The 12,332-nt window shown below is 33.2% G+C and overlaps 1 protein-coding gene across 9 annotated transcripts in view; it reads right to left on the reverse strand.

The window, feature by feature from the left end:
* ZMYM4 (zinc finger MYM-type containing 4) overlaps positions 1-12,332 on the reverse strand; it is a 164,866-nt gene that overhangs the window by 61,941 nt on the left and 90,593 nt on the right. For all 9 annotated transcript variants that reach the window (XM_061412549.1, XM_061412550.1, XM_061412551.1 and 6 more), the window contains 4 exons: positions 7,762-7,846; positions 7,269-7,524; positions 2,776-2,950; positions 2,451-2,663 (listed from right to left, as the gene is read on the reverse strand). In XM_061412549.1, the coding sequence (XP_061268533.1) occupies positions 2,451-2,663; positions 2,776-2,950; positions 7,269-7,524; positions 7,762-7,846 (729 nt within the window). The remainder of the gene's footprint in view (positions 1-2,450; positions 2,664-2,775; positions 2,951-7,268; positions 7,525-7,761; positions 7,847-12,332) is intronic.

The following is a 12,332-nucleotide window of genomic DNA, read 5'->3' on the forward strand; positions in this document are numbered from 1 at the left end:
TTCAGCATCTCCAACCCCATTTGTCCTTTCTTCCTCCATCAGGGCTACAAATACAAACTTCATTTGTAAGAATTAGGTCAAGAGTTATCTCTGAAACTACCAAGCAGAACTGACCTTGCTTCTGCGGTGCCCTTCTGAATCCCTTAATAATTACATAGCATCTCTACACAGTTATATGTGTATCTCCCCAAGGAACATATAGCACCTCAAAACAGGAACCACATCTAATTCTTGTTAAATAAATTTAACAATTATATAGAAGAAAAGAAAAGTAGCAGAAATGACCATCTTCAGCATTTCAGGCTGTATACTAGGTGCTTTCTCATTCTTACTTCACATAATCCTAGAAACATCCCAGTGACACTGGTAGTACACATTCACTTATAGAAAAGAAAATGCAGTCAGGGAGTTTAACCGCTTTCCCCAATATAAAATTCTATTTGAACAGAAAGTCTGGAAATCAAATCAAAATCCATTTACTTCTAAATCCACATCCTTTCTCTAAAGTACACACTAATAAGTGAAAAGTTTAATAGGTATTAGCTAAATTAAAAGTAATAAACTTAAACTTAAGGCATTTCAAAGTATTTCTCCTCTGGTGGACCATACTACCATCTTCCAATAGACCGAATAGAAGTAACTTTTAGAACTTGATACAGTATCAGGAAAACAGTCTTTTGGACAAAGATAAAGCAAATGAAGATGCTGGATTTTTTTCCCATGTGAAAATGAAAACGAAGTGTTTCTAAGGAAGGATTAACTAGGAACTAAGTCCTTTAAAAATGCTTGCACATTACCAAGAAATAAACGGAAACACTAGAATGTTTAAAATTTCAAGATCACTGCAAAGTTTTAAGAACAATTTAAAAGAAATTTCTCTATCAACATTATTAAATTCACCAGTTTTCATAAACTATATAAAAATTTACTATTCTATGAAAAAGAATGATCAGTAGATGCAGTGAAACAGGAAAGTATTATAAAACTGAAAATTTTAAAATTTCTTACTATCTTTCGTATCAATTTTAAAGTGGATTTTTAAATCAAAACTTATCAACAAAATATAAGCAGTATAAATAAAACTGCCAACACTGCTAATTATCAGAGGAATACAAATCAAAACTATACCTCACACCAGTCAGAACTGCCATCATTAAAAAGTCTATAAATAACAAATGCTGGTGAGGGTGTAAAAAAAAAAAAGGGAACACTTCCACACAGCTGGTGGGAATGTAAATTGGTGCAGCACTGTGGAAAACTGTACGGAGGTTCCTCAGAAAAGTAGAAACAGAATTACCATATGATACCACAATCCCACCCCTGTCCATACATCCAAACAAAATTGTAATTCAAAAAGATACATGCATCCCTACTGTTCACAGCAGCACTATTCACAATAGTCAAGACATGGAAACAACCTACATGTCCACTGAGAGATGAAGGATAAAGAAGACGTGGTGCATGTGCACAATGGAGTACTACTCAGCCATAAAACAGAACAAAATAATGCCATTTGTAGCAACATGGATGCAACCAGAGGTTATCATACTAGGTGAAGTAAGCCAGAAAGAAAAAGACAAATACCATATGATATCATTTATATGTGGAATTTAAAATCGGACACAAATGAACCTATCTATGAAACAGAAACAGAATGAGGGACGGACATAGAAAATAAATTGATGGTTGCCAACGCAGGAGGGTGGGAGAGGGATGGATTGGGAGTTTGGGATTAGCAGATGCAAAAATTAGAATGCATAAACCAAAATGATGAGACTGGGGATTTGTGGGAGATGCATTATATTTTCTTCTTCGTGCTTTTCTGCATTTTCTGTTCAAAAACATTTAATGAAAAAAATTCCAGAAAGTTTCAAAAAAGCAAAAGAATTTGCTGCATGCCAGCAACTATTTACATGGCATTTACAATGTATTAGATATTATAAGTAATCTGGAGATGATTTAAAGTATGCAGGAGAATGTATGTAGATAATATACAACTGGTGGGCTGCAGTCCATGGGGTCGCTAAGAGTCGGACACGGCTGAGCGACTTCACTTTCACTTTTCACTTTCATGCATTGGAGAAGGAAATGGCAACCCACTCCAGTGTTCTTGCCTGGAGAATCCCAGGGACGGGGGAGCCTGGTGGGCTGCCGTCTCTGGGGTCGCACAGAGTTGGACACGACTGAAGCGACTTAGCAGCAGCAGCAGCAGCAGCAGGCCTTCTGATTCTGGTTTCCTCAGGGTTCCTGGAAGCAATCCCCCATGGACACTGGGGTACAACTAGTACTTATAAAGCTCCGTAACAAGAGTGTTTAACATACAAGCATTTCACAAATACTATTTAGATGCAAAAATATTAATTAAGCTAATAATAAGAACTTAATATTTTCGTGACATTTTCATAAATAATTTCTACCAAAATAGATCCTTCTGAAGTATGGTCACATACCTGCTTATATGCTGTGACACATGTTGAACTACAAAACTTCTTAGACTGTCCCTCTATCTGAAGCATGTGGCATTGTCCAGAGCCACTGTAGCAGTAACCCCCACAGTTTTCACAACAGTTCATGGTGAGATTGTTAGCAGAGCGAAATTTAGAGAAGCAGGCATCACTGCAAAGTTTATGTACCACATTCTGGTAATTAACTTCATGTCGAATCTAGAAATTATAAAGTAACAACTTAGAAACAACAAGCAAAGATCATCAAAAGCTGTCGTTTAAGCACAAATACCAGACTCTTTCCCCCAGTACAGTAAAAAAGATAACTTACAACAGCATTCTTCTGACACATGCTGCATTTAGTTGAAATGCTATTTGTATTTATGGTAACAACAGGTTTTCTTTTCAGTTCATATGTTGACAAACACGACTGACTACAAAAATCTTTACTAGTGGTGGTATTTTCAAACTGGGCACTGATCACATCCTTTGGATTTAAAATGTCTCTAAAAATGACAACAAAGATAAAATAAGCCACAACATAATTCATTTTTTTCCTTTTTGTCAACTAGAAATATCAAATGAAACAAGGGCAATTAAAAGTGTAGGGAAAGGGCATGGAAATTTAAACCTGAAACCTGGGTTTTCTTGAATAAACTGATAAATCTCTTTGATCCTCAAACTCTGTTGTATAAAATGAAATGAATACAGTTCATAGAACTGTTGTGAGGATCAGTATACTATGTTTTAAGATAAATACTTATCATTTACTATCTCTAGGAGGAAGAATTATAGGAGATTCTCATTTTCTTTATTCAGGTCTCCTGTATGTTCAAAATACTCTTCAAATAACATTACATTTGAAAAATTTGAAGTCACTATCTTTTAAAAGTAAGAATACATTTAAAACTACACAGTGCATATTCTATCAAGATTATATTGAATTGAACATTTTCATATCTAAGTGATTCGATCTGTAAGCATTAGTAAAAGACAATGAAGGTTAAAACTGTGATAATTAAGACTCCCTACCTTTCCACCCTTTATCCCACTCCCAAATCAGTCTTACTGCATAGAAGTTTATGAGATAGTTTAAGTGCAAACCATTTTAAAAACCAGTAATTCTTTAAACAATGTCTCTGTCCCATGAGTATACACTCACATAATAATAAATAAACTGTTATATTCATTCTTACATTTTCAACAGATTACACTAATATAGTATTTTTTAGAAAAGATTACAAATACCCCTGCTTCAATACAGGAAAACAGTGAACACAGTGGGATTCATCACAATACTGTAATTCGTAACACCACACCTCATCTTCAATACTCAGAAGCTTAACACTGCTCTATTATCTGCATTTTCTCACCTTTTATAGCTATTTTTAATTAGGTTTTAATTTATTATATTTCATTTATAAGGGTATTTAATGAGCAGTTATATTGAGTCAGGGACTAGCCCAACCCTAGGCGAAGTAATGGTACAAGCACTCAAGGAGCTTGTATACTGAGACAAGCACATAAATGATATATTAAATACTGTAACAAGTATTCTTAAAATAGTATAATAATTTTGACAAATATATTTATATACATAAAATGTACTACTGAAATATTAGACAAGATGTGACATGAAAATTATGATATTTTATCTGAACCTTAAATAGGTGTTTTCTAGAAGGCTAAGGAGATAAGAGTTGGGGAACAGCATGGATTGAGACAACAGAAGCATAAAAACAGCTACTTCTCCCAGCTCTTAGTATGTTTAACATCCAGCTGCATTACATTTTATTGATACAGATTACATCTTATGTCAGAATGAGAATGAGCAACATCATTTCAGATAGCAAAAATTCAGAAATGGTACAGACAATCCTGAAACAGTTACTTCTCTGAGTACTATTATATCTAGAAAACTGATCTATGGGTATTAATTAAGACAAGTATCCTTATCCAAATTATCTCTTTTAAATGTTGAATTTGATGACAAAAACAAAGACAGAGGCAAAAATGAAGACAGGATATGCGGGAGAATGTGAAAAATGTTTTTCATATCTGCCTATTTGTTGGATTAAAATCTCAACTTACTCTAGTAATGTTTGTTTCTCTATATACTTAAAACACGAAGTAAATGTCAAAAAAATCAGAAAGTGTAGGATGTGAAATTGAGTTTTTTAAAATAAATTGTTACATCCTTATTACTAATGAAATCTAAAGATTAAATGATTAGCCAAAATATATTCAGACTTTAGGTTAAATTCAAGATGCTAAGAGATTTGGTTAATAAAAGACTAAAAAATAAAATTGTTACTCCAAACAGTGATGTAGCTTCTTTCAAGTGCTGCTGCTATTATTTCTACCAGTCTGCTGCTGCTAAGTCACTTCAGTCACGTCCAACTCTGTGCAACCCCAGAGATGGCAGCCCACCAGGCTCCCCCGTCGCTGGGATTCTCCAGGCAAGAACACTGGAGTGGGTTGCCATTTCCTTCTCCAATGCATGAAAATGGAAAGTGAAGTCGCTCAGTCATGTCCAACTCTTAGCGGCCCCATGGACTGCAGCCTACCAGGCTCCTCCATCCATGGGATGCGGCTACCTAATGCGAAGTGCTGACTCACTGGAAAAGACCCTGATGCTGGGAAAGACTGAAGGCAAAAGGAGAAGTGGGCAGCAGAAAATGAAATGGTTAGACAGCATCTTCAACTCAACGGACATGAATCTGAGCAAACTCTGGGAGATAGTGAAGGACAGGGAAGCCTGGCAGGTTGCAGTTTATGAGGTCGCAGAGTCGGACATGACTTAGCGACTGAACAACAACATAAAAATAGCAGTAAGCTTATCGGAAAAGAAATCTTTTCTATCTCCACCTATTCAAATTAAAGTAAAAATCCTTCTTACAGGGACTGAATTACAAATTAAACCTACTTGACTAAATGGACTATAAGGGGGGAAAATGAATGTGCCAAAACAAGCTGTTAAAACGTGACACTGAGTAAATCATTTAACTTCTTTGACTCTAATTTCCTTATATTTAAGGCACAATTCATATCAATAATTTTATAATCAGAAAAACCAGACTATTCCAGACTGTTGTAATGACTGTGTAAACAAGAGAGAAAAAAAGAGAAAGGAAAAGTGATGAAATGGAGATGAAAGAGTAGTTCAGAAAATGAAATGAAACAGAATACAAAGGAAAACGAAACTAATAAAAATGATTGAGGATTGAGAAACGAGTGAAAAAGGTACTCTGTGATAAGAGAACGGGGGAAATGAAGACAGAAAATGAAAAAGAAAAACTGAGGTGATAAGCAGGCAAGGAGTACCTGAAAAAAGACCAGAAAGGGGTAAAGGAAAGAGCAAAGGATTTAACAAAAGGTAACAGAGTAAGTGAAGGAAGAGGTAGAACAGTTTAAAGTCAAAGAATGACAGGTTGAAATTTATGGGTAAGACCAAACATTACAAAAGAAGAAAATGTAATCTTAAAAATAATTAAACTATGTAAGATCAAAACTAAGGAATGACATGCAGGTAAAAATAACCATCTCCAGATAATGGGAAGTCAATACCAGAGCTCAAAGAAATACAGTGAATTTAGATGAGAAGAGCAACATGTATGGATAAGAATTAAAAAACACAAAAAGAGGGCACACATTTTAACTTCTATGAATTTCCTATGGTCATTTTGAAATTCATTGATAAATCATTGCAATAAATATCTATGACTATTATTATGAAAGGAGAAATCGCTGAAATTTTAGAAAGTGCTGACTGCTCAAGAATTAAATAAAGAAACATAAAAGGAAGTTATTACATGAAATTATTTCATGGCAAAACAGGAAACTGAAAAAAGCCTTATAAAAAGTCTAATTCTCAGGTTGATTAGCCTTAGAAAGATGATAAATTTACTAAAATACAATAATTAGATATGTGGTCTGTAAGTAATCATTTTTTAAAGCATATTTCATAATTCATACAGTATAAATAAAGTCTACTTTTACTAAATTTAACTTGAAACTTAAAGGAATGCAAATATAACTTCTGGAACATCTAACCATACTCAAATTTCTTTTAGAAGTTTCTTTCTGTATGCCTTTTCCAACTGAACTAGACGAGGGAGCATCTTTTTCCCTTTCTAGTCAGAAAAGGGCAACATCCTTGTATTGATCTAAGTATTGATACAAATAAATCATAGTTTGAGTAGCTTAATAACAGAAGCCAAATTGTTTCAGAACAAAAGCATTATTCATCTTTTTCTGACTTATTTAAACAGTGTCTAATGACCACCCTGCAAAATTAGTTCATATTCCTCAAATGATCCTGTCATAATTTTTTGTTGTTAAACACTGAACTATAACCTCTGAGATACTTCAGAAATACTGAGAAGGTAAAAATAAATATACTTGAATCTAATTAAAGTTAATATGAAAAGTATTAAATGAATTCCAACTATGTAAACAAGAAATACACACAAGCATTAAATATTTGTTGGACTTAAGTGTCTATTGCCTACAGTTATAAAATACTTCAGTCACATATTACTCTAAGTTATGCAGTTTTTGTTTTATAAAGCATCTCAACTAACAGAGATGCTAAAATATGTTTCAAAAGTATCTCTTATTATATAAAATGCACATTAATTAAAGTTAAAAGAAAGCTGAGCACCTCTCATCCTAAAAGAGGGAAAGCAGCAGCAACAAGTTTGTAGTAAACAATGTGTGATATTTCTCAAAAAACACAGAAAGGTAGAAATTAAACAATGCACAAATAAGAACAAAGCATCTTGAAAGAAAGGAAACAGAAGATAATTTAGAATTCTGCTATACTTTGAGCAACTTGAGCAAGTTTTCTTAGTGGGAGGAGGCGGTGGGCGGGCAGGTGGAACTGTATATCCAGTGAGGCACAATGTAGAGCAGAACAGCTGCGTAGACCCTTTCCTCTGATAAGCAGTTTGCCCCTTCTGGAGGATTTTTTTACAACCAGAACAGGAAACTCGAACAGCTGTGGCTGGAACTGAAGGAAGCATTTTATTCATGCCAGATGACGCCAGTGAAGGCTGAAAGCCAGTAGTCAACTGTGGAGCTTTAAAAAAAAATTGAAAAAAAGTTTTACTTTTTACCATGAATTTTAAGTAGGCATCCTTTCTTTCTCTTCTAGAACCAGTTTTGAAATCCAACACTAATTATGCAAAGCACAATTAAAGCCATTCTAAATAGGCAGAGAGAACTGCCTAGTTTACTAATATAAGTAGGTACTTCCTCTCACTCACACTGGTCAGAATAAACAAACATGATTCATTCATTCAGTTCTGTTTCTTACCAAGAGGACTGCCACTGACTGAAAACACAGCGCTAATTTTCAGTTCCCCCTCTTGAGTTTTTTGCTGTTGGCCATGACTATACTCCTTTTTAAAAAAGAAAAATAAATAAATATGTAAATAAAAAATGAATACAATGTGTCTAAAGAAATTGAAACATTCAAGACATTTTACTAAGTCTATACAGGGGTGGAAAATGTTTACGACATTAGTAAGAAATAATAGCAAGCAAACTATAATTACAATGAGGGTATAACAGGTTGATACATGCTGAGAGTTTAAGAGGTAAAAAATCAAAGTAGCTATCTAATTAGCCTATTCACAAGCTATTGTTTAATTCTTAGTTTACTACAGTATTTTAAGTATTTATATTTATAAAAGTAATACACACTTACTATACAAAATTTAGACAAATAGAAATCAGAAAAAAATTCTTAGAATATTTCCATTACCCCCAAACAACCAACCACTGTTATTCTTTTGGTATATTTCTTTCCAGTCTTTTCCCCTCCGATATGTGTTTCTTAACACAGCTGTAGTTATATTGAATATATCATTTTTATAAAGTGATTTTTTTGGTCACTTGAATCAACTGAATATTTGCATATTACCACACTTTACTCCAAAATAACTTCTAGTGGCTAAGTATCAGTGTTTCTAAAGGAGGATTCCAAGAATCCATGAGATCTATATAAAGGTACTCTAAGCAGTATGAAAATTCTAAAAAAAATTTGAGTTTTTGAGTAATTTTTTATAATTTGAATTAAGCTTATTTTCAGTCATGAATAATCACATATAACTGAGTTATACTACAAGTTTATAATACTGTTTTTAACTTTTACAATTATATTATTGCATTGTGAAACCTCTAAGTAATAGATTAACTTTTTATTTTTTAATTCACTGTTTACCACACTGAAACTTGCAAAACCCCAAAAGACGTCATGTTCTTGGAATTCTCAGGCAACTCCAACATACTCCCTTTTTTGTGGCAACAGGTGTCTGTACTTACTCAAATTCGAGAAATACTGATATATATTATTTAATAGACATAACAGATTACACAAGGATGAGACTGGGGTGAGGTAAGGCCCTTGCCTCAGGTATAAATTTAGGCACCAATTCTCAGTCATATTTTTTTTAAATGCAAAACTCCATGATAATATTTCAAAACTTTAAATAAGTAAAGACAGGATACCATTACTAATTCTTCCCTTGGCCTTAGTCTCCAATTTGGTGATAGCCCTGTATGGCACTGAAATTACAAAACCACAACCCAGTGCTGGTCCATTTGTTTCCACACATTTGCTTTAATCATTAATGCCATGATGTACATCTTTGTGAATGTTCATACATTCGTATTTAGGATTATCGCCTAAGGAAAGAACCTTAAAAGTGGAATTACTAGGTAGATAAGTATATAGTAAAGGTTCTTGGTGCACAATGACAGATTGCTTTTTAAAAATTTAACTACATTTATTCTAGCAATTTGTGAAAAAAGCCACTTAGTCTTTTCCCACTCTTGCTATAATTTCCGATTTTTTCAATATCCATTCACAAAAAAGCACTATAAGGTAATAATATTAACCTCCTATAGCATCTGTTATCAGTATTTCCTCAATAAGTTCTTTCAGTTAAAATTTTACATACTGAAGTTCCCATGTTAATGCCAAAAATCAATGGTTTTAGTTTTAGCGATTCCTTCTATTTCTTACAAAGGGCTTCCCTTGTGGCTCAGACAGTAAAGCGTCTGCCTACAATGCGGGAAACCCGGGTTCGATCCCTGGGTCAGGAAGTTCCCCTGGAGAAGGAAATGGCAACCCACTCCAGTATTCTTGCCTGGAAAATCCCATGGACAAAGGAGCCCAGTAGGCTACAGTCCATGGGGTCGCAAAGAGTTGGACACCACTGAGCGACTTCACTTCACTTCTATTTCTTACAAAGTTCTACTTCCATGATAAAATGCTAAGAAAATGCTCTCATTGTTTATAGAGTCCTTTAATCCAGAGGTCAGCAAACTTTATCTGCAAAAGGCCAGATACGAAGTATTTCTGACTTTTCAAGCCATGCTATCACAACTACTCAACTCTGCCCTGGTAGACCAAAAGCATCCATAGATAATATATAAATGAACAACTGTGGCAACAACCAATAAAACTTTATTTACAAAAATAGTATACAGAAAAACAAAAACAAAACAGAAACAAAGAGGACAGGTGGGATTTAGCCTGCTGCTGGTAAGACAGTTTGTCAACTCCTATTTTAATCCATCCAGAATTTATTTATTTTGATATATAATGAGCATTTTTCTTTCTCTTTCTCTGAATAGCTGGTGAATTCCTTTCACTCACAATTAATATATCAAATTCCTCTAAAAATACCTCTTTTATGGCAATCTATTCTGCATCATTATCAGGCTACTACTCTTACGATTTCACACTATTCTAATGAAAATAACTGTGAGATGCTTAATCATTTAATAGTTTGCCATATCTCTAATTACTAGAATATACATATAATGTGTGTGTGCATGCCTATTTATTCTTCTTCAAAACATAAGAAACCATTGATATTTCATCAGAATTGTATCAGAACTATATTTTACTTTAGGAATAACTAATATCTTACTTTTTTTAAGAAAGTCTATCCATTCATTCAAGTTGTTTTATATGATACAGCACTTTTTAGTTGCTTTGCTGTAGGAAATAGTGTATCTTTTCACTGTATTATCTAGGTGGGAAACTGATTTATAGAAATACTGCTCTGTTTTACATAATTAAAATTCAACCAGCCACTCAACTAAACTTTCATGAAATTTATTAACTTTCTAATAAAGATCCTTACCAGCAAATGATGATAATTTTGTCTCCCCTTTTCCATTATTTCTTCTAATTTCTTTAACATGTGTTGGGTCGAAAATCCAACAAGAGTTAAATAATAATTAATACTGACATCTGTAATATGTATTCATTTACTAATTATTAACAGAAGGTTTCCATCATTTTACTTTTAAATTCAATGACTGTTATTGATCAGAAGTAGGTATTTCCTTACCTGATCAAGAGAGTATCTATTGTAAGAAATGTATAGTGAATTACATTGAAATTTTTTTGGCATCTATCTATGTATCTAGTCTTATTTGACCTGTTGATGAAGTTATACATTAAGAGATTTTCTAATACTGACTCATTCTAACATTCCTACATTATACAGTATATTAAGGCATATTACAAGTAAAAATCTTTTCTAATTTCAGAAAATTCAAAAAAAAAATTAATATTCATGGGTATACTTTAATGGTCTCCAATCAGCTCTCTTTCTCAGTCTATGACAGTTATTTAAAACTTCTGCTATATTCCTTAAGCCTCAAGTACGTATTACTTATGTAACATAGTAAAATACACATATATCTTAAGTACTCTGCTTGTACACCCCACAATGCTTTCAAGGCAGAACCATGTTTATGTTAGCATCCTCCCAACAATGACTAATTTCACAAATATTTAATAAAAAATCAATGACTAATAACTTGAGAAGTGAAAATCTTATGATCCAAAAGCTCTCAGAAGCAGAAAAACAGATGTCAAAACCAAAAAAATCCTTTACCAGTATCTTTACTTTCCCTTTGTTTACCATAAAGTATATATCAGTATTACAAGACAGTGTTTCAGAAATGAAAAACCCAGATTCTATAACCAAGTTAACTTGACATAGCTAAAAAACAAGCTCCAACATTTAATTATTGGATCCTACTTTCCACAACTATATGACTCACTATTGTCACAATTAACTGATTTGCTTTCCCATTCTAATCCATTTATTTCAATGAGATTATAGATTAGCTCTCCTTTTATTATGAGCAAAAAGAAAAAAAAATCATTATTTAAAAGTAATATTTACTGAATTCCCAGGTTTTAGAATCTATAGAAAAGGGGAAAAGAAAAAATGAGAAACAACTTTTATTTATAGAACAAAGTTTGGTAGACTAATAATAAGGCCTTGATGAAGGCCTCTGATTGGCTCCTTCCTGGCCATATGGCTTTGAATAACTTATTAACCTCTACAAACCTCAGTTCTCTTATCTATAAATGGACTTAATATCATCTACTCTGGCCTTTTTATTCTGGAGGATGAAACAATGTAGTACATATAAAAGTATCTGTAACTGTAAATATTATATAGAAAATATAGTAACACGCAATAGGATTTGAATGAAGAAATGTAACCAGGAGGACAAACGATGCTATGCCAGTAACAGAGGAAGGAGTACGATAACTGGAAAACCCAGAAAACTTTAACTGAAGAATAATCAAGAGCAATTGGGAAGAAGTGGATAAACATATATAAACATATTTCCATATCTTAGTGAGTTATATGGGAAAGTAAAAAAACTAAGACCAAAATGAATTGTGTAAAGTGGAGAATAAGGAAGCAAGTTGAAACAAAGCTACAAATTAAGCAAAGAGAAAAGCCAAGGGAGGTTTTTATAAGGTGCCAGAAGCTAAAGCTATGATCTTATTAAGTCAAGAGAAAAGTTATTACAAGTAACTGATGGTCAAAAGTAAAGACTGAC

The sequence above is a fragment of the Bos javanicus genome, chromosome 3, assembly GCF_032452875.1.
Source record: "Bos javanicus breed banteng chromosome 3, ARS-OSU_banteng_1.0, whole genome shotgun sequence".
Classification (NCBI taxonomy): domain Eukaryota; kingdom Metazoa; phylum Chordata; class Mammalia; order Artiodactyla; family Bovidae; genus Bos; species Bos javanicus.